This window comes from Lepisma saccharinum, chromosome 18 (assembly GCF_977018435.1).
Source record: "Lepisma saccharinum chromosome 18, izLepSacc3.1, whole genome shotgun sequence".
Taxonomy (NCBI): Eukaryota; Metazoa; Arthropoda; class Insecta; order Zygentoma; family Lepismatidae; genus Lepisma; species Lepisma saccharinum.
In genome coordinates, this window is record NC_139246.1 from 2,784,673 (window position 1) to 2,808,796 (window position 24,124).

Sequence of the window (24,124 nt, forward strand, 5' to 3'; positions counted from 1 at the left end):
ACCAAGAAACCTGCTGCCACCAACCCACCTGCACTCATCACCCAATACCATCCCCACCTCAACAAAATCAGGCACACACTGCACTCTCTTCTCCCAATTCTCCACAGTGATCCTGAAACCAAAAGCATATTTCCCGACAAACCCAGGGTGGTTTTCAAACGCCCCCCCAACCTCCAAAACATCCTGGTCCACAACACTCCTTCACCACACATCCAACACCCCCCTGCCCATAAATGCAACCGCCCCAGGTGCAAGACCTGCCCCATCCTCATCACTTCTCACACCCTCCAGGTGTACACGGCCACTGGCAAATTTACCCTTCATCCCAAAGGGACCTGCCATGCCTCAAACCTTATCTACATCCTCACCTGCAACATCTGTGGTGATTTTTACCTGGGGGAAACATCAACGGCCCTCAACCTCCGCATCAATAACCACCGCTCCTCCACCCACAACCTGGACTTCACTGTCGCCGTCCACACCAACCACCACAACATCAGTTTCAACGACTGCTTCCGGGTAGCGATCATCCATCTCCTACCCAAACCAGCCAACACCTCTGTTCGCAAAAGATGGGAAAGGGCCTATATATCAGCCATGAGTGCAACCACTCCACCTGGCCTGAACAAGGCCACCCAGTAATACCCATCCCTCACCCACCTTCCCCCCTCAAACCATCCCATCCCTCCTGCCCTCCCAACTCTTCCTACACACTCACAGTTTACGACGAGCCTGGTGACGAAACAGTGTTTTTTTCGTTCTACGCACCGCTTCTTCTTCGATGGGGACCTGGCAACTCTGCAGTGCCCCAACTTCCGGTTCCGTCTATTTCTCCTCACACCGATGATGCTATAAATTAGCGAAAATTTTGAATCTTTCTACTGTCCGGTGAGTGTTTCCTTTTACCTTCTTTGATTTTTACTTAGCCCTTTTGGCCCTCCTTGCTTTTATCCATAAATAAATGTATGTATATCTAAATATCTAAAAAATAAATATTAAAAATGGTAACATGGAACCACTTTGGGGCTTTCTTTTTCACAAGTGGAGTAAGCCACCATCTTTAAAATTTAATGTAACAGAAAACATCAAGAAACTGTGAAAGCAATGATATTTCAGATGCATAACTTTTATTTTTTAAAAAAAAGGATCCCAATTTTTTATCTGAAATAATAATGAAACTGCTTATTCCACACTTAAGTTGCTACATTACAACAATGTAACATTGACAACATTCATTGTATAACTGATTCTTTTTTGTTAAAATTTTTAAACCATTGTTAATGAAATTAAAGATAAAAGTCTGATGCAGGGAGTGTGTGTTCTCCTGAAACGTCACAACGAAAAAGTGTGTTTTTATGCTTGGAATACCCGTAAACTACTATATGTATCTACGTATCTACATTCCACAATTTGCCCATACCTGTCCGCAATCCTGGCAGGCCTCTCCAAACTTGGCGCAGTAGTCATCCTTGCAAAACAGCATCCCATCTTTCTCAAAGTACCAACTTGATAACGGAATATCACAAGCTGAACATCTACACGAGGAAAGTAAAATGAAATTAATACATTGCTACCAGAGCTCCATGGCAGTGAACAGGTTTAACTTTACTACAGTATACTAATATTACTAAAGTCTGCCATGTATTTATTCACAGTCTACGATGCACAAGGTGATATCCAAGATACATTTGCATGTGTGTGTATCTAAAAAGGTAAAGTGCTCCCCTGTGCTTAGCACAACGCCATGAAGGCATATACGGGGTGTGGGGGTAACGCCCCACACTTTCTTGATTCGGTCGTGAGTGGGGGTGATGTGATCAGCATCACGCCCCTGACCGCCTTTACCCCCCAGGGTATCCCCCAGGTACCCATGTTATTCGACGCTGGGTGGGTGCCGGGGCTGCTTCCATCGTTAGAAAAGTTCCCGATGTATCTAAATAAAGTTAAATCCGGGATGCAACAGTAAGCACAGACAAGGGTAGACTAAACTAAAAATAATTAAGGCACCAGAATTTCTTTTTTTTGGGGGGAGGGGGGGATATGGTCTAAGAAAACCACGAATCCAACTAAGATAAAGCTATACATTTTCCAATGTGACCTTAAAAAATTTAATTTGTTAAATTATAGAAGATAGGATTAATACCTATGTATTACAAGGGCAAATCAAAAAGTCTTTGCACCTAATTTTTTTCTACCTTGTTATAAGTGTTATTACAAAAGTGAGATATACGAGCGATGCAGTAGGCATTTCTTGGAACGGTCCTATTGTAACTTCCAATGGCACGATGCTGTTATCAGTTGGCAAAGATGGCCGGAGTGCTCAGGAAGTCCACGCCATATGAGCAACGAAGCGTTATTCTAATTTTATGGTGAAAAGGACAAACAGCCACAGATATCCACAGGAAAATGGAGCCAGTGTTTATCAATGCGAAGTGTGCACTGGTGGTGCAAGGAATTTGAAAATGGGACGGGGAAATGTGGAAGACAGTGAGTGATCGGGCCAACCTCGTTCCTCGCTGACACCAGACAACATTACCCGTGTTGATGAAATGGTGAAAGCTGATCGACGTGTTCATCTGAAGGACACTACCACTGAACTTGGTATTCCTATGGTCAATGGTTGTCGGTTAATAACTTCTGTACACTTGACCCAATTTCCCTGTGGATATCTTTGGCTGTTTGTCATTTGCACAATAAAAAACGAATAACACTTCCCTGCTCATATGGCGTGGACTTCCTGAGCACTTCAGCCATCTTTGCCAACTGATAACAGCACCATGCCGTGGAAGAAATCTGGAGTTACAATAGAGCCATTTCAAGAACAGCCTACTGCATTGCCTGTATACCTCGCTTTTGTAATAACACTTATAACAAGCTAGAAAAAAATTAGGTGCAAAGACTTTTCGATTTGCTCTCGTACATTCCAATGTATGATTGACTCTACCATTTCATTCAAAGTTCTAAAATTTGGATAGCAACAGCGAAAAAATTTATAATGGCATGTTTATTATTCAGATTAAAATACACAGACAACACACAAACATATACTGTAATAATGGAAATTTCCACAAGTGAACTTGATTACATGGTGAAGGTAAATCTTATATTAATGCCTTTACTTACACTTAACCATCTGCGTAGCCTACATCTATTAACAAATAAATCCCCTCAGACAAACAATAGCTTTTGGACAATCAGGGCCCCAAGTTCCTTTTGTTTTATTGCAATCTTAACATGTTTCATTTCAATTTACTTCCGTTAGCACATACTGCAGAGTTTTAGCGATTACATAAGTAATCATAGTTAGGTTAGGCAGCCAGGTTTGGGTCTCTCAGCATTAAAATAAAGTCCCTAAATGAATTCTACTAATGTTTCTATTTACTTCTACATTCATTCCCACTAGTCTACGATACTTACAGTCGGTTGTTAATGGAAAATGCATTGTCCATGGGAAGCTCGCATGCTTGCGTAAGGTAATTTTTAACTTTTTTTTAAAAATCCAAACAAAGGTTCAAATTTCATGTAACAATGATTGCCAAAATTCTACGATAATTAGTCTTCCTGCTAGGAGAATTTGAAAAAAAATCATAAAATAATCGGAACCATTACCAAAATCATGATTAAACCTTTTTTTTTATTTAAGAAGTAGAATTTTTACCTGAAACACTCCACATGCCAAAATTGGTTCAAAGCTTGAAAGAACTCTTCATCAATAAGGTTGAGACACCCAGCGCAGACTGCTGTGTCCGATGTCTCACTTGATTCTTCTGAAATAAAGAAAAACAATAATAAATACATATATATTCAACACAGCAGCAGTACTAAAAATCATGGTTGACACAGATTAATCGTTGCTCTATCAACACCGCTCGATATCAGTCATCATGGTGTGTCAGTAAAAGTACTTACAATTTAGTGCAAAAGTCTACCATTTGGTTAGCTTTATTCAATTCGAGCTGATTACCCGGCATTGCCCGAGCATTTATTTATCCCAATCTTCTATTAGACAGGAAAATAATGAATTCTAACTATAGTGTAAAATGTAACTAATTTGATTTCATCGTGAGATATCACCAATTAGCTTCGAGACACTAAAAACTATGGATTCGACTCTAATCTAGGTCATTTGTGACATTTTATTTTCCACCCGCCCTCACCCCTCCCATGCCGACAGGTAATGAATGAACTTGGAGTTGAACCACATTGGGAGTGTCACGAAAACTATGGATTCCATTCGCAACACAGCCTGAATGTTAGACATCCCGAGAAACACTATCGTTGTGCAGATTGCATAGAGTCACGGATGTCTGTTTGTGTGGAATTTAATTTAATATCGGTCGATCTATATTATTTTTACGTATCACTCCTTCCCACCCCACCCCTAGGGGTGCCAGGGGTGTCTTACCCCCAAAACTATTATTTCCAGATTGCAAGTGATACGTGTACAAAGTTTGGTTGAAATTACTCCAGGCATTCGAGAGTTATGCTGGAACAAACATATATACACACATCCATTTTTATATAGACGATAAACTTATAGCTTACATATCTGGTCTCATAATTTATTTTTATAAAAAACCGGGGTCCTTTCTGACTGTATTCCCTTGAGAATTATGCTGAATCTTATTCATTGATAGAATTTGATGCTTTATGTAATATAAATTGTGTTTCAAGACATAGAAACCACAAACAACAAAGATATTTCATCCCAAAGCATGGCCCACATAAGTACAAAAAACTCCTATCTAGCCTATTCACCGTTCATATGTACAATCACATAAAGAAAAAATAACATGTGTAACTTATAGCCAGGGCTGAGCCGATACCGGCAGTATAGGCATAGGTGAGTATCAGTTGATTTTCTTTTACCGATACCAAAGATTTTCAGTAGCTAGAGAGCAGGGAAAGGCAACAGCTCGTCTCAACATTTGACCTTTCTAAAATCTTGTTCACCCTTTCTTGTGACAGATTGTCAGACCAGCACAGGAAGTTCCTTGCATTTTCCTAGAAAAACTGGAAAAACCCACCCTCCTGGTAAACAGATGGCAAGATCAAAGGCATGAGTAAGTGAAAGCTGAACCGAAACGTGACTGTGAAGGCATGTAACTGCTTAGTTAACGTTGTGGGGAATAAACCATTCATTGCCAATTCTTGCTTGAAGCTCGTGGTGGCAAGATAGGTGAATGTTTTTAACCACCGGCCGCACTAATGCCGGGTCAGGTAGTTGCGGAGTTCTTGGAAAAGAGGGATGAAGGTCGCTGTGAAATTAGCTTTGTTTCATCTACGTTCAAGCACTGTGACTGCCGGTATCGGCCAATGATGGCTATTTATTTCCGCTAAAAGCCAGCCCCCATGGCAGAGTGGTTAGCACATCGTGCTACGACACCAGGGTTCGAACTGGTCTGGGCATGGATGTTTGTGAGTGTCCATTCATCAATTTCACCACATCATCACTCATCCCCATCTTCGCAAATTAGCCAAAAGTGGCACAAAAAGTGAAGTAAAGTAAAGCAAATCAATCAATCAATCTATCTATAATTTCCACAGAGATTAGATTCAGAACATATGGCTTTGAATGACAGTACTAAGAAAGATAAGCTAATAGGGACTGGACCTATTAAAGCATGGCCCGAACCACTACGTGCCTCCACTGAGTATCGAACCCGTGATCTATAGATTACAAGGTGACACCATCGGAGAGGCCCCTCTAAAGATTTATGTACACCACTACTTACAATAATGTACATAAAATATTTATCAGGAACTTTACTTTTCATCAAATGGACGTACCATCATTCTCTTTGTTATTCAAGAAATATTCAATTTTTTAATTTCTTTGACAAATTTCCTTGCCAAGGCTGTTGCTTTTAGCAGTCTTAACTACAAGTAAGCTAGATGATAAATACTTGCTGCTTTATCTCTGATTTTATAACGTCTTTTACTATTTATCTAATAATATTTTTTAGTCAAGATAGAAAGAACAAAATAAGTATTAACGTTGTCTTTCCTCCGTTTCTTAGTCTGTGGTTACATACGACAATATTCCATACACATCGGAGAAATTAAGCACTAATTAATTAATTAATTAAAGGTCCAGGGTTCGATCCTCGGCTGGTTCAAATCCGGGAACTTTTCTAACGTTTGAAGCGACCCCGGCGCCCACCCAGCATCAAATAACATGGGTACCTGGGGGGTAAAGGCGGTCAGGGGCGTGATGCTGATCACATCACCCCCACTCACGACCGGATCAAGAAAGTGTGGGGCGTTACCCCCACACCCCCTATATGCCTTCATGGTGTGGTGCTATGCACAGGGGAGCACTTTACCTTTTTTTAAAATTAATTAATTGTCATATTGTTACAAATAATTATATTAATATATTAAATAGAAACAATTTTATTATTATATATCTGCGACACTTGGCTCATACTGGCTCCCCAAATTATATATTTCTAAGTACGTGCCTAGTGATGTGACGAGTTAGTATGACTCGGTAGCTAGCCTTTGCTATTTTGTACTGAAATTATACAAGTATCGGCATCGGCTCAGCTCTAATTATAACCCCACCAAACTTAGCACACCTAACCTTACAACGTACGGATGAATGTCACCTGTTGTCTCTAGCTCACTGAAGTGTATATGTATTTTGGAGCGATTTTACAATACCGGGAATTTCTCCATTTTGTTTGAAATTCGGCATACTCACTAATTTTGGCCCCCTAATCACGAATCTGCAGTTAAAATTTGGTGCTCACACGTGGAAATAGTAAAATAATCTAAATTAAGTTCTCATTTCTACACCCTGAATTTCCAAATTTCCCACCGATTCCGAGCTCTGCCCCTGGGGTAATTGACCTACCGCTCCCCAACTGCTAACGTGGCCCCGGCTCTACTCCGCTCCGGCTCCCTCTATAGAATCCCTGTTAAAGGCATGTTAGAAATTGGCCAGATTCACCTGCCCCCGAATAAGCACCAAATTTTAAGTGCAGATTCGTGATTATGAGGCCCAAATTAGTAAGTATCCCAAATTTCAAACAAATTTGATAAATTCCCTGTATTGTTAAATTACACCTTTATTTTAAACAACATAATTTTCATAAAGCACACAAAAAGTTTGGCCCAAGTTCCTTTTGTTTTATTGCGATTTCATCATGCTACAAATGCAATTTTTATATGGTTCAATTTACGTCTGTTAACACATACTGCAGAGTTTTAGCGATTACTTAAGATTTTGTTCAATATATGCTTTCGTGGTTAGGTTAGGCAGGTCAAGTTTGGTTCTTTTAGCATTAAAATAAAGTCCCTAAATGCATTCTACTAAGGTTCCAATTTACTTCTACATTCATTCCCACTAGTCTACAATACTTACTGTCGCTTGTCAACCGAGAATACCTTGTCCATGGGAAGCGTGCATGCTTGCGTAAGGTAATTTTTAAGTTTCCTTTTTCAATAACTTTTTTTTTGAATCCAAACAGTGCTCATTACTTTAAGGAAGGTTCAAATTTCGTGTGACAATGATATCCAAAATTCTTCAATAATTAGTATTTTTGCTAGGAGAATTTGAAATAAATCATAAAACATGAAATAAATCATAAAAGAAACGGAACTGTTACACATTTTACATCTTCTGTACATTTTATCTTTCATTTCATGTGATTCTAGCAAAATCATTAATGTATATTTGTGGAGTAATAGCTTGCATTACAACTGATAAACAACATGATGAACGTACATGAAACTGCTCATTATTCTTATCATGAGATATTTCAGAAATGGTTCTTACTTTATATTGTAAAGTGCTAACCTTGGGATTTATTTTCTCACTTCGTTTCTCTCGTATTACCGATATTTACTTCGATTTCAATCATTTCCATGTCCACTTCATACTTTTCTTCCTTTCTCTCTCTTTCCGTAAATTATGAGCTGGGGAAAGGGATTTGACAATTCACACATTCTGCTGCCAAACTGCATTACATCGGTCAAAATAAAAAGAACGGTATACTAAACTTCGGTTCTTATATTGTACATAAATTAAAGGTGTCTGCATACAAAATCATAGCCTAAAACTCAAACAAAATCAAGAAAATACTTTTGCGTCTTAACATCTCATTTTCCCACTCGTTACGAACAATCTGAAGTTGAAAGACGTCATTTAGACATGATCAATCCAATAAAGACATATTTCAGGAAGTAAAACTCATGTGCATGCAATACGATTCTATTTGTCGATAACTTTGTGTGAATTCAAAAAATAAATTATCTTATAAATTATAGTACAAAGGTATCGGCGGCCATTCGAGGTGTCTGGTAACAAGCCCTGCCAAGAGTAAACAAAGTAACACCCGAACTCTGTTATAATAAAATGACGAACATTTGGTTGTGAATAGATTAACAACTACTTCTTCTAATGTAATGTTCATGTCAAAAATTAAGTGCTTTCGAAGTTATTCACGGAGCTTTCTGCTAGTTGTTGTAAGATCAATGACAGCGTCGGAAAGACTTGAGATGCGAAGACGCCCACAATAATGTTACAAATTTCTTACATTTGGAAACTTCTGCGGTTAATTTTTATTTACTGAACGTAAGTTTCCTATATTAACAAGCTCATGTTTCCTGAAATCGCAAAAATTAACACAATTATCAATAATTTAAACATGCATACATACCATTTGTTCCAGCTTCCTCCATCATTACATTCTGCGGACTGACGACTGATCAAGGAACAGGAAGAAGAAGAAAACGGAAGTGACGCTAGAAAGACTTTTTTATGAAAAATTAAGCCTTCATAGTTACAGTAACTATTTTTTTTATATACGTGAGCAATTTAAGAGGCAACTATTGATGCAGTTAGGATATTATAGTTTTATTTGTTTTTGTATGCGCTGAATGTAAACAATTGATTGAATGTGACGTCAGAAGTACACTCCTCGCACTCGCACCTATTACTGCATTTGTTTGTTACTTTATACAACGCATTTGCCAAGGATATAGTAATCTGTGGATATAGGGTACTGTACGTACAATATGGTATTGCAAAGCACTAAAGCTGCGACAAAACATAGACTAGTCAATGGACAAAACAGAGCGCTACGCATGCTATGTACATACGTTACGTATGCTGTGCTCGCTACTCTAAACTGTGTTTGCCATAAGTTGTCACTGTACCCGTGCTCGCCGAACGTTTACCTATCCAAAACAGAAACCACGCAACGTTGACGCCGTGTATTGTCATCCACACTGTTGGGAGGAGTTACGCTAGAAATAAGCTACACGGGAATGTACAAATGTCCATACAGAACACTAAAATGAGGAATAAGTTACAAGTGGCAACACGACATGCGTAAGCACCGCTTCTCTGCTTCCTATTCGCACCTCGCTTCCCAGCAGACAACATTTTCCTCGTTTCTGATTGGCACAGAAACTGTCGAGCGATCGCAAGCGTGGGAGAAGTGACATGCTGGAACAGGAGTAGTGTTTCGTTCTCGGTTATTGTGTCTAGGTGATCTTACATTTTGGAGCTGATGTGATCAGCACCACGTTCCGGACGGTTTTACCCCACCCCCACGGTTGTCCCTAGGTACCCGTTGATTTGAGGTTGGGCGAGCCCCAGAGCCTCTTAATGCGGAAACAAGTCCGGAAAAATTCCCACCCTAGGAATCGAAGTCGGGTCTCCTACGTGGTAGTCAGACTAGACCACCGCGGCTCCGGGAAGTTGGCATTTCATTCCAATTGTGCAAAATATATTTCAAAATATGAGAAAGATAAAATTAGGCTCTCGGCGGGAGACGCTCACGACGCCTCTTCAGCTAGCTTCAGAGGGAAGGGGTTAGTCTATTTTGAAACATACAGCAATGAGAAAGTGAATATCCCAACCCTAGAAAATTCGGATATGAAAAAAATCTTGTCATTCAGTTGTTGTTTTTTATACATAAGACAACATATCAAGCACTTGTGATGTGGAAAGGGAAGAGCGGATGAACTTTTTTTTTTATTTCTCGCCTGCTACGTTCGTTTATGCTTTACTGTTAGTCTTGAACTTCGTGTCTAAACGTGACTGACTGATCGCTTAGTTTTAGAAGTATAGACATTTATTCTTATGTTCACGGGTCATTTAATTTTACTTCGAGAGGGTGATTTTGGGCATGATCTCCTTCTTTAACATCTCAATTGATGGTGTGTGTGTGTGTGTGTGTGTGGGGGGGGGGGGGTAATCGCTTCCTCCGCCTTCCATATGATTCTCATGAAAAATTTATTTCAAATCTGAAACATCTAACCGAAGAGTAATTAACTTGTGAAGTTGACCTTCTGGTGCAATTTATTTTTTCACACTAAGCAATGTACAAGAGCTAAAATAATGTTAATATTTTATATTATTTTGTGTGGATAAATAGGAGAATTGATGTAAATATATGACTTTCAAGAATTTCTTTGTCAGACACGTTGAGAGTTCCTCGGCAGGGGTTTTCATTGTGAGCATGAACAGTCCAACATCATACAGTACTGCCGTTACACATTCATTGCCATAAAAAGCCTTCATTCTCTGATGAATGTCAATTGGGGACACATGTTCTGCAGTTAGAAACTCTGTCACCACACGCAGTTTCAGATGCACCGACATAGTATGGTTACATGCTGCCATTTTCCTCGCTCTAGTTCAGCAACCCCTGGTGATAGAAGTTTGAAACTTGTAATGTAGAAGGGGGAAATTCTGAAGAGTACAATGCATGGTTGCTCAAAATCCAAAATGTCTTTACACCGTCACAAAATAATAGGGGGCATTACTTTTCAGCACGCCCTTGTAACTTACGCCAGTTCTCACGAATGAAAATAGCTAATGTCTTTATTTAAATGAATCGTCTGTTGATAACCACGTATGGAAAAACACATGGGACGTAAATGAATAAATATTGGCTTGTTTGTGTCTTCAGGTGTTATATCATATATTTTTCATAAATTTCCTTGCTAGGGCTTTTTTTATTTTTAACTACACGTTAGCTACATAATGAATACGTGCTGTTACATCACAATTCTTATACCGTCCTTTTAGCTATTAATGTAATAAAAATATAATATTAATTAATACAATGTAATTAATTTAATATAATTATAAATACTTTAGTTTAAACGTTATTATTATTATTATTTTGAGACAATTGGTTCGGAAAACATATTTCTAGATACGTGCTTGTGTGCAGGCTCTATTAGCTCGAAGAGAGATCGTACAGGCGTGCGTGTACATTGCGTTCGAGAAATATAACTGACCCCTTACAATATTTTCTCTCTCCCCTTCCGCCCCCGCCCCCAATTCATTTTTCCCTGGCGCCGTCACGGGAGATCAAATTTCATTTGTTGTTTACAATGTATCATTTATGTGATCCATGCCTAAAATAATAAAAATAGTTTTATGATTGCCGATTCTTCAGGTTGGGGTAAACTGACTTACTTGCGACGATGTCACCCCCAAAAATATACAAAAGTTTTGTTCGCCTGGTTCTCAATTTAGACATTGCCCGACCCTGTGGCCGAGTGGTTAGCACATCGCGCTGCGACGCCAAGGGTCCCGGGTTCGAATCCCGGTCGGGTATGGTTGTTTGTGATTGTCCATTTTCATCCATTTCATCATTTCATCACTCATCCCCATCTTCGCAAATTAGCCAAGAGGCACAAAATGCGAAGTAAAATAAACTAAATCAACAACAAATCAATTTAGACCATATAGTACACATCGCCGTTGCCACGAAGTATGAAAATCGGCCATGCGAGGGAAGACCATTCTATGGACTGTTCAGTGCTGCCCTCGGACGACCCTTTCTGAAAGCAGAAGAAAGACTTTTCTCCGATTCGAAGGAAGCATTTCAAAGGGACGCAGAATCGGAAGTAAAATACGCCATGACGTCATAAGAAAGATAGAAAAAATGAGAGAGAAAGGGAGAGAAAGATCTAGACATTGAGAGAAAAGGAATGAAAATAAATAAAAGTGAGAGATAACGAAGGAAAAATTAATATGCAAGACAAATGCACACAACACAGTGAGAGAGCCGCAGATAAATAAGATTGGCGGTAGAACAATACAAGACGCCGATGAGAAAGAGAGAGAGAGAGAGGGAGAAGAAATAGATAAACGAGGGAGAGAAAATAGTCGCAAGAAAACGAAAAAGAAGCATACAGGATGAAGTAAATAAATAAATAAAGAAGCAGGGAGGGAGAGAGAAAAATAAACAAGCATGGAGAGAGAAAGATAGAAAGAAGCAGGGAAGAGAGAGAGAGGGAGAAATAAATAAATAAATAATCAAACAAGCAGAGAGAAAGAAAGATTTGAACAAATTGAAAACAGAGAGAAAGAGAATGATTAAGGAAAGTGAGGGGGGTGATAGAAAGATAGAGAATTTCCGTAAGGGTAGAAAGAGGCAGAGAATAAAGAGGAATCGCAGACTATAACCGATTGTTGTAGGACGTATGATTCTCTCCGAAACGAATGAGGATGAGAAAGACTTCAGTCCCCCTCTAAAAAGTAGACTGGTTTAGTTTTTGGCACGCAGTAGCGCAGTCGGCGAAAGAGTGTTCCAGCGTCTCGTCTTTGCGGTTGATGTCCGCGTGCCCGTTGGTGAAAAAACGCGAAAAGTTTGCAGTCGTTCGAGTTGTTGACATTTTTTAGACTTCGTCACCGCGAAACACAAAAAGGCAGGCGCGTATATTCTAGGCTATCGCCGAAGCCCAGATTAAATACAGAAAATAATCGACTATCAAATGTGACTGATGCTTCACTCTCAAACAACGACCACGGGGAAAAATGATAGTGCGTCAGCTGTTAGGCTTAAAGGAAAACTTACACATTTTTGTTTTGTGTTATCGGAAAGGGGAGAAGTAGGTCAGCAGAAACGACAACATGAATTGTATATCAGTGTCACCTTATGAGAAGGATCAGGATGTATCAAGGGATACCGTGTTAGATTGCTGCTGTTGAATGTAAGTTACGTCGTGTAAGAATTGGTCGCACAGAAAATGCGAAGATATGAGTGAAGAGGAGTTTAAAAAATTTCAAGATAAGCCAGAGGACTTTTTTTCTTGTAAGCGTTGTCGAGATCAGCTGGAGAATGAAACGTTTAGAGAGGGAAAAGACACTGAAATTTTACAGGGTGCCTCGAAAAAAGTGAACAAATTTAAAGAAAAGGAAGATGAAGTTCTTGATGAGATCTGTGAATTGAAATCTATTTTGTTAAGCATGAGAAAGGATAAGCTTAGATTTAGGGAAGAAGATAAGCTAGAGCGGAGTAGAGATAAACAGGAACTACTTAAAATTATAGAGCAAAACAAGTTAGAACAGGATAGAAGATTTGATTTCCTATATCAGAATATATAGCAGATTAAACGCACTTTTCCGGAAATAAGCGACCGATTAGGAGAAAAAGTAGTGAAATTAGACGTTAGGACACAAGAGAATGATCAGCAGAAAGGCAGTGCTTTGTGACGGTCTGTCAGTCCGCGGCGTAATGTGGTCGTTGTCAATGACGAATAAACTCAAACAAAATCGAGTTCTTGTGAAAATCAAAAAAATGCTGAAAAGTTTGTAAACAAATAAGTTGCGCTAGAAAGAAAGATGACAGATAATCAGGCTAGAATGAAAAATGAATTAGAAGAGGCAATACTTAATGTTAGGGACGAACTCATCTTCAAATTGCATTTTAATGATAATTGTTTGAGTAACGAAAGGGAAAGCACAAGACTACAAAATAAGAAATTGAAAGAAAAAGAGGAAAGGAAGACAAAATTGATAGGCGGAGACAAGGAAACTGAAACTTCATCAAGCAGTTCCGAAAGAGAGTTTTCACTGAAGGGTCTTAAGAAAAAGAATCTGTACCGAAAGTATTTAGGCAAATTTAGATTCTGAAAGTTCTGCAGGCAGCGAGAAGAAAATTTGTGAAAGAGAAAAATACTTGAAATATCTCCAGGACACAAGCAGTAGACAAGAGGTCGGCATTAAGTATAGTGAAATTACTGGAGAAATGAATGAGCAACTTCCATCAGAATTTCTGCAGGACCTAGAGGAAAGTTTAACTTTAATGGCCTTGAGTGAACAACGGTATTTGAATGTAATCCTCTTTATTCTTGTGAAGACAGCTAAACTGTGGTTTATGGAAAATAAACACAAATTGAACAACTATGGTACTTTCAAGAGAAAATTTATAAAGACCTTTGAATCCGAAGATGTTAAATCTTCTAGACTGACGCAAATTCTTGTACAAACATTTGTGCCAGGTAAAGGAAACAGCTTAGCGGAATTTTTCTGGGACAATGCCAGACAGCTCAGACTGCTACAACCATCTTTATCCGAGGATAAATGTATAAGCTTGATTGCTAACCAACTCCCATTCAGATTGAGAGAAATACTCTTAACAGTTAGATGCAAATCTTTATCTCCTGCTGCTGACTTGGTACGCAGACATGAATTGCTCTGTTTGGAGCAGAAGAATCAGTCTTCCTATCGGAGTAGGAAGAATTATGAAAGAAGCAACAGAGGGAGGGAAGAACAGAGCTACAACGTTAGAAATGTAAATGTAGCGGTTGAAATTCTCATCGTAGAGATGATTTTACAATTGAACAGAGTGGAAACAGAAATGGAATTGGCAACGGAGATAGGGGCCGGAGATCAAATAGAAACCAAATTCAGTATGGAAGAGAACGAAATTATGGAAGAAATTCGAGAATTTAGTGGAAGTCAAGAAGTGAAGCCCGGACCACTGACATTCACCAGCAGTCTGCTATTAGAGAACCACAGCATCCAAGTTACGAGCAAAATAAATCTCCCGTTGGACGAAATGGACATAATGAAATTACCCTAGCAGAAGTTCATCACGGTACTGATCCAAAAAACGAGTTAGCTCTCCGCCACTAGATAGTGAGCGGATGAATAGAACAAATGACGAAGATGGCAATGAAAGTGTTAAAAACTGCTCAACTCGACAAGATTTATAACTCAAGAATGAATAATTTAGAACATTTCAAGAATTTAGATGTACATTCTTCTGGATATTTAGAAGAAATGAAAAAGGAAATTTTAAAACTTCTCAAACACATCCATGAAGAGAACACAGACGTCGAACCAAAGTGTGAAGAAAGTAAAAGTGTGAATAACGCACGACTGGAAGAATCAAGGCGGCAAGACTTTTATGCTAATAAGAAAAACGACCTTATACACTGGAATTCTGAAACCGTGAGTGAAAATTTGGATTTATTGGAAGTGCAACCTTCGTACATTTGCGAGATAGATGTTAGAAGGTACGATGAGTTTGCAGAAGAGGAAGAAATATTTCATGAAAACAGTTTTAATAACCAGACAAGTAGAAGAATGATTAAGCACTCAGCTTGTATAGAGATAAAAATGAATAGTAAGCCAATCAAGTGTTTATTGGATTCGGGGAGCACTGTGTCAATTTTATCAGAACGCACTTGGAAATAGATCACTGCATATGTAACGAGACCATCTTTAGAGAGAGTAGACAATATTATATTGATTGACTATAGCGGTAAAGCTAAAAATAGAGTGCTCGGGAAAGCGGTAATTTTAACTTTCCTGGAAGGAGCCAGTGTGTTGTGAGAGTTTATAGTGGTGAAAGATTTGACTGTACCAGCTATTTTGGGAAGTGATTTCTTGTTTACAATAGAAGCTACCCTAAATTTCAGTGGAAAAAGTTGCTTTTGAATTTACTGTAGGTCACGTGATAGTTGAACTCTTACCTCGAATCCATTGTGGAGAAAAAGAAAATGATAAGTTAGCCTTAATTATGAAAACAGATGCAAAGGATAATGGAGAAGCCACTTTCGAAGATGTGAAAGAGAGAGTGGAGTTGTCCAGTACTTTAACCGTTGTTCAAAAGAAGGAATTGTTAAGAAGATTAACACCTTTTGGCTCAGTGTTCTCAGATAAACCCGGAACTTGCAACAAGTTTACTTATCAAATAAATTTGATAGATAATGTACCTACCCTAAGTATTTATTACCCTGTTCCTTTCGCATTAAGAGACGAAGCAAGGAGACAGATAATGCGGTGGGAAGAAGATGGTGTTGTGGAATTAGGACATTCCACTTACCTTAATCCTCTCCTAGTGGTACCTAAGCCAAGATCAGACGAAAAGAGAATTGTAGTAGATTTTCGAGCGACTAACATGAAGATTAGGTTAGAGCACAACCGTGTGAAGAAACAAGATGAGATATTGGCAAGCTTCCATGGCAAGAAATACTTGGATCTCTGTGCAGGGTATTTTCAAATACCTCTCACTGTTCATAGTATGAACTGTACAGCATTTATATTTGATGGGAAGATGTATAAATTTCGCAAGTTACCGTTTGGGATCACCACTGGAGTGTCAGCATTCACCACCGAAATGAATCACGTGCTAGGAGATGTGTCCGATTTCTATATAGTGTACGTAGATGATATTTTGACATCTGATTCAAATTTTGATGAACGTGTGGGCCATGCATGCTTCATATTAGAGCGTCTGAGAGAAGCTGGGATGACCGTTAAGCTTAAAAAGACTAAATTTGGTAAGTCAGAAGTTACGTTCCAGTTTCCCTCTCAGAATCCGTCGAACGTCAGCACGTCGAACCCTCAGCCAAGACCGTTTTACAGTACTCACTCGTGGCTCCCCAATCTTCTCCTATACACAGGCCGAGAATACAGTGACTGAACTCAGGCGGACTCGAATCCATGCCGTCCCGCAGTCGTAGTCTAAAGCACAGCGCCTTAGACCGCACGGCCACGTAGGATGATAGCACCGATATAGTTACACCTGAATAGCTTTATATTTATTTTCTATCGATAGTCAGATAATGAAGGCCAATTTTATGGACCCATAGAAACGTTAAAATCCATATTAACGAATCAGGTGAAGCCATTGGTATCTCTTCTTTGTTGCATGCTATCCACATAAACTTGCATTACGTTAAATTTCTTAGCCTTGAAAATATCGAACCATTATCTTTGAAGAAATTGTCCTTCGTGTTCTTTTTAGGCTTCCTTCTGCATGCAACGTAGACAATATAAAACGCTGCAAGTTCAGTTTGTTGCATCCTGAATTGTTCTGTGAGGTAAGATTCCACAACTTTTTTAATTTCTTGAATTTGAGTCTTGAGCAAGAAATAACTATCGTTTCATTGCATAACAAGAGAAGCCGATAAAGAAGATTATATACAGTACTGCAGTACCAAAATTTAAGGGGAGGCCATGTTTCCATCAATTTTGGATTATTCATCACTTAAACACAGTGTGTTTTAAAAGTCCTGCAGAATTCCAAAAACCTATAACTTTTTAAGTAATAGCTTTTTTACAACGAAATATTGTTTGTTACACTGAAGAAACATTAAAATTAATGTTTGAAGTGGCTTGCTCGATCGCCAGATCTCCAGCTTGGCAGCATTTACGTCCAAACACTTTTGAAATCTTCGTTTGAATCCGAGAATTGCGTTCTGATATTGTGAATCACATCATGTATCCATTTATCTTGAACTTCAGGTCGTCAAGATCTTTCGGTTTGTGTGCATACACCTGGGTCTTGACATGTTCCCCTAGCCTGTCATTGCAATGCATAAGGTCTGGAGACCTTGTGGGCCAAGATGTGGTTCCTCTGCTGCCAATCCATCTCTTTTTAAGTTGTTAAGAGAGACCATCTCCTCACAAATCTCAACTTGTAGGGGCCGACTTTCACTTTCTTGCGTAAGATACTGTGTAACGTAGACCTCGCCACTCCCAGTTCCAAGGATCTTCGTTTAAGAGATTTCATTGGACTCCGTTGCATGCTCTCCTGCACTGCATCCACCACACCGTCACTCGTTCTTGGCCTCCCACTCCGTGGCAAATCATCCCGCTTTCCGCAGTCTTAAACTTTCTATACCATCTCTGGAGTACTTGCCTCCGCAGGAGGTGTTTTTTCCAACGTTCTTTGGAACCTTCTCCGGACCAGAACACAAGATTTTAATTCGGCAAGCCATAACACGGACTGAGCTTCTTCCTGAATCGACGCCATCTTGGGATCACGTGATCATCTGCACACACGTCATTCAGCAGTGTGGGCAGAACACAATTTAAAATTTTCCTTTGTGTAAAAAAAAACAACAATATTTCGTTGTAATATACCTATTACTCTAACTTATAGCTTTTTAGAATCCATCAGGACTTTTTAAACAAACATGGGCGAAATCATTGTAACTTCTGCACAAAAGAAGGTCATGGATGTTAGGATATTGATGATGATATGCCCAGAATTGGCATAAATGAGGCATATTACAATAGACGAGGCATATTTTAATATGAAAGCCTTATTTTGATGATTGTATTTAAACATAAAAGGTTACTATAATAGTATTTTATAAGCTACGGTACAGTTGATATTGCGTTTGCGATATTCAGTTTGTATACTTTAAGGTAAAAATCAAAGTTCATCGTGCCATGAAAGCACATTTAGGAAATGTGAGGGTAGGGCCCCACATCTTCTCGATCTCGTCAATTTTCGAGGTGATGTGATCAGCACCACGCTTCTGCTGCCTTTACCCCCAGATTGCCCTCAGGTACCCATTGATTTGAGGATGGGTGAGGTGCAGAACCGCTTTTTGCAGGGACAAGGCCGGAAAAATTACGACCTTAAATCACCCACCAGGGGAATCGAATCCCGAGTACCAACATATTATTTATGGGTGGGTACAGGGTCAACGAAGTGTGTTTTATACAGCGTATATTGATATACTCGTAGGTTGAATTATATCATCTGCAAATATGCTGTATAAAGAAACAAACTGCCGGAGTACCAAGTGAGGTGAGTATACAAGTAATTTACACTTACTTACTACACTTACAGTCAGTGACGGTGATTAGGGGAGGAGGCGAGGGGCCAGTTGCCCCCACTTCTCGTCACTTTTGCCCCCGTACATCCAAAGGCGAAAGAAACGGTAGGCGAATTGTCCACCAACATTTTCGTTCGGTCTGAATTACACAATATGATAACAACGAATTGAAATAATGACTTCAATAAGCAAAGAACAATGCCTGTTTCGAACCAACATAGTTTCTTTCCTTAAAACAACACAGGATGTAGAACAAAAAAGTAATGAAAATAGCGGTGGACAATTTGCCTACCATTAACTTTGCCGTTGACTGTACTATGCTATGCTATAACCTATCTACAAAGGGAAGTAAATTGTGTTTGCCTCCCCCCGGTTTTGGAACCCAATCGCCGCCAATGCTTACAGTGCAAGTTCGGTGGACTTATTTTAAGTTTAAAGCACCATAATAATAATTTAATATAATTATGATAATAGTCTATTTCTAGTGTACAACTTTTATCAATAGCCTGGTTGCATATTGCCGTCCTTTGTGCCAGAGTGGTTATCACAGCGTGCTACGACGAAAGGTGTCCTGGGTCGAATCTCAGCTTTTGCATGGATGAGTGTTCTTTCATCAAATCATCACTCATCTTTGGAACTAGCCAAAAGTGGAAGAGACGCGAAACTAAATAACAAAAATCAAATCAAATATGGTGATATGTTGAACGTACCTTGTAAGAATTGGTAAATTAGATACGAATATGTCCTAAGTTTCCTTTCATTTTGCTATAAAATGTTTCAACTTTCCAGATGACTATATCTGCAAGAAGGAAAGAGACTGAAATGTTTCAGAGGCAGATGAAGAGTGTCCAGGGTGTCCTAGTGAGTGTCCTTGCGGTACTCACTGTGGTACAGGTGGGTTGTTTCCTCTCCACCCTTGTACAGTACAAATTTGGTAGACTTATTTTAAGATTAATGATCCATTTAAAAATTACTAGTCAGTGCTGTGTTAACGACGTTCTGTGTGAGAAGATAATTAATTTATTAAATTGTTCACAAACTATAATATAAGTCTCCATATGTTACGCCGGCCTCAGTGGCAGAATGGTTAGCACATCGACCTACGAGGCCAAGGGACCCGGGTTCGAATTCTGGCCCGGGCATGGATGTATATTAGCCAAAAGATGCACAAGAAGCGAAGTAAAATAAAGCAAATCAATCAATCAATCAAGTCTTCATATCTTACATAGTACAGTGGGATCCATGAGTATTGCCGTGTTCACTTTATTTGACCCAATTAGAGCTTCAAGAATTAAAAGAAAACTCATAACAAACTGTTGACAACTTCTGCACCAGCAAACATAAAATGAAACTATAAGTTTACGTCTACGTACATGCGTTGTCTACGCGTAGATTACATCGGGTTGTAGTTTACATAGACTACGTAGACAATCTAAGGTGTATTAAAATTAATTTTCAAGGGTTTCATGAAGGGAAAGTGACATTTTCAACCATATTAGTTTCTAACGAGAATCCTATTTACAACGAAATTTCTCTTCTCTTCGATCATTAACCATAAAATAAGATAAATAGTATGCAAGAAACAACAGATGGCAGTCGTGAGGCAAAAGTAGTTTTTTCCCACAAAACACTACAATATTTCCTATGTTAGGTCTTTTTCTAGGTGAGAAATTGTTCGAATTTGCAAGGAAGAGTATGAAATGTTCCTCTCACACATTACTAACTGATACGAAGTACTATTTTGTTTTATTACCACAGCGCCCTTTGCTACGTTATCACCTTTCGCCATGTTGTTTACATATATTACGTCGCCTACGTGTATAAAATAGTCTACGTGTAGAATGTAGACTATCGTTGTTTACGCGTAGACGAACATCACTGCCCCTAGATAACTACGATATGTATCAATAAAAATAAGACATATATACATATATATATTAACTATAACATATATATTTACATTATAACATACTTGGGAGCGAACAAAATCAACAATAAAAAGTTACCATGAAAACAACAATATAGAAAATTAAAAAATTAAATATGGTGTGTCTGCATACTGAAACTTTCTAGTAGAGCATATTAAACATCTAAAGTCATGAACGTTGTAATCAAGAGGTTGAATTAGTTCACTACCAATTGTCCTGTGAGTGTAAAGCGAATATAAAGTTTCTACACAGAGAGAATATTCATTCATTCATTCATTGTTTTCTGCCTAATTGGCAGGTTTTTCACTGCAATCTCCAGCTTTCCCTGTTCTCTGCCTTACGCTTCGTAATAGCATACGACCCAGTTAATTTAATATCATCCATAAGCTGATATCTCTTTCTTCCACGGACTTTTCTTCCTTCAACCATTCCCTCCAAGGCATCTCTTAGCAGGCAGTTTCTTCTTAGACAGTGTCCTAACCAGTTTCTTTTCCTCTTCTTGATGGTCTCCAGTATAGATCTTTTTTCACCAACTCTTTTCAGTACGGCTTCGTTTCTTACCTTGTCCGTCCATTTTACACGCTCCATTTTTCGCCATGTCCACATTTCAAAAGCTTCGAGTCGTTTCTCTTCATTTCTTATCAACGTCCAGGTTTCTGCACCATATAGTGCTACACTCCACACAAAACATTTCACTAATCTCTTCCTTAGACCTATGTCCATGGGTCCACAAAAAACATTTTTTCTTCTATTGAAAGCTTTTTTTGCTATTGCGATTCTCATTTTCACTTCTTGGTTGCAGCTCATGTCACTGCTTATAGTGCATCCGAGGTACTTGAAGCTATCCACTTGCTGGATTCTTTCACTGTTTGCTCTCACATTAATATTCCTTGGTTTCCGTCCTATAACCATTGCCTTTGTCTTCTTTACATTAATCTTCATCCCATACTGCTCACAGCTGCTGTTTAACTCTTCTAACATACTATTTATGGTTATTTCATCCTCAGCGAATAATGCCATGTCATCAGCAAATCTTATGCAGTTTATTCTTCTTCCTCCTAATTTGACACCTCCTGTGCCCTGGAGAATATATGAATCTTAAAATTCATAATAAATTGATTTACACTAAGTAATGAATATTAATCCGGCCGTAACCACACATTCATATTTTTACATATACATAATTATCTAATTAATTAGCATGTTAATAAAATATTATAATAAGGAAAACACTGTTGTCCTGACACGTTGTGTTATAAATTCAGTTACACATCACCAGTGTTTGCTGCAGGTAATAATAATTGTTTTTCATTTCAGTTGACAACGGGTCAAGACAATAAGAAGTGTGATCCCAAAAATGGTTTGACTTTGGTAAGACCAATTTCTTCGATCTAATTTATTTGAGAAGTAAGGACAGGGTGTACATACAGTGCTCAAAAAAAGTTTTGCATATTATGATTGCACGCGGTTTGAGTCGCGATATTCCCAAAAGGTATACAATGTTCATTATGTGAGCAATGCCCGAGACAGAAACCGACATAATGCCCCAAGTGAGTTCGATATTCAGCAGATAGAGGGCAGTATTTGCCACATGATCCCTGAGCAGATTTGAAAGCAGCCCGATGGAAGGCATTGTCCGTGTCTTATCCGCACTTGTGAGTTGGAAACTGCAGAGAGAGCAAGTGGAAAACGAAGGGCAACATGCCTCGAACAACCGTTTCTGCTACTGACCGGATTCGAATTGTAACGCTGCTGCAAGAGGGATATGGCCAAGTAGACGTTGATGCCCATGTTGGGGTGAGCCAAGGTGATGTCTCTCGAGTGTGGAAGAAGTTCAGGGAGACACAATCAGTTGCTAATTGACCAAGGACAGGGCGGCCACGCAAAACAACACGCAGGGAAGATCGGTACGTGGTGATTTCGGCCCATTGCAACTGCTAGCGGATAGCCTCAGGAGCGAATGTTTCCAATCAGAGAGTGCGGAATCGACTTCATGAGCAAGGATTGACGTCAAGAAGACCCATACCCAAGGTTCCTCTTAATCCACACCATAAGAAAGACTGTGTAAGGTAGGCAACAATGCACAGTGAATGGAGTCAGGAACAGTGGGAGCACACGCTCTTTACAGACGAGGTCACTATCAGTTTCCACCCGTTAAGCAAAAGCATAAGGGTTTGGAGACGATCAGATGAGAGATTGAACGAGCCCTTCATCCAGGTACGTCACCAACAGCAGGGGGGCTCCATCATGTTTTGGGGGTGGAATCATGTTTGGTCGACGTACGCCCCAAATTCCTCTCCAGGGTCACCTGACCGGTCTGATGTACAGAAACGCTATTCTCGAACCCGTGGTAGCAGGTTTCTCTACAACTGTGGGGGATGGCTTCACGCTGGTGGATGATAACGCTCGACCACATCGAGCCAGAGTGGTTCAAGAGTTCCTTGATGTGCATGGCATTCGACACATGGTGTGGCCGGCGCATTCACCAGACATGAACTGTGTGGAACATGCATGGGGACACCTGAAGCCAGCAATTGTCAGCCGCGAAAATCCTCCTGTGAACATGGAGGTTGCCATTCAAGAGTGGGACAGTCTTCCTCAGGAGAAGTTGAATGCTCTTATCCTTAGCATGCCCCGTCGTGTTCAAGAATGCCTACGGGCTCGAAGCATTACCTTCTCAATCTGAAAGCCTGATGGCTTGCTCCGGTCACGTGACTAAACGTCATCAACTGGAGGCGAGATAGCTGCCATGTTTGATTTGCTTCTTCGGAATCAATGTTGGACCTTTTTAGTGAATATGGAATTGTAATGCAAATTTAAGAACTGTAATCGAGTTTACATGACGTGTAAATATGCTTAAATGTGGAAGAGGTATGGTGTATAAGTCTTGTGTACTCAATTGCAGAGGCAATTACAATGAAAAAGGTAAGAGTAACATTCACATTTCTTCAAGATGTTGTTAAAAATGAGAAATTTTTAGGGCAATTCCATGTGATTCAGTCACTACGGAAATATACAAGTAACAAATGTATTATACTAAAAAATAAATAATAGTAATAGTTCATGATGTAAACATTTCATGTGTCAGAAATAGGCATCAAATATACTCGTAAATGTGGACAACATGTCAACATTTTTTTTAGAATTATCAAATAATTTACCCTGAATTACAAACGTTGGTTAATATTACGTCTACCAAAGCAATTTGTTAGTGTAAATTTTATGCAAGCATTCGATAAATTATTCATATTATTTACACTAATTTTCAGTTTCAAAATGTGCTTAATGAAAGAAAGCTATACAACGGGGCAAAGTTGATGCATGTATACATTTATTCTTATTTTATCCCGCTTTATGCT

The 24,124-nt window shown here is 39.1% G+C and overlaps 1 protein-coding gene across 2 annotated transcripts in view; it reads right to left on the reverse strand.

The window, feature by feature from the left end:
• The window catches only part of LIMK1 (LIM domain kinase 1), an 83,476-nt gene extending 74,770 nt beyond the window's left edge, over nt 1-8,706 (reverse strand). For both annotated transcript variants that reach the window (XM_083140060.1, XM_083140059.1), the window contains exons 1-3: nt 8,667-8,706; nt 3,659-3,767; nt 1,421-1,535 (exon numbers count right to left, since the gene is read on the reverse strand). In XM_083140060.1, the coding sequence (XP_082996186.1) occupies nt 1,421-1,535; nt 3,659-3,767; nt 8,667-8,691 (249 nt within the window). In that variant the 5' untranslated portion in view covers nt 8,692-8,706. The remainder of the gene's footprint in view (nt 1-1,420; nt 1,536-3,658; nt 3,768-8,666) is intronic.
• Between the last annotated feature and the right edge of the window lie 15,418 nt (nt 8,707-24,124).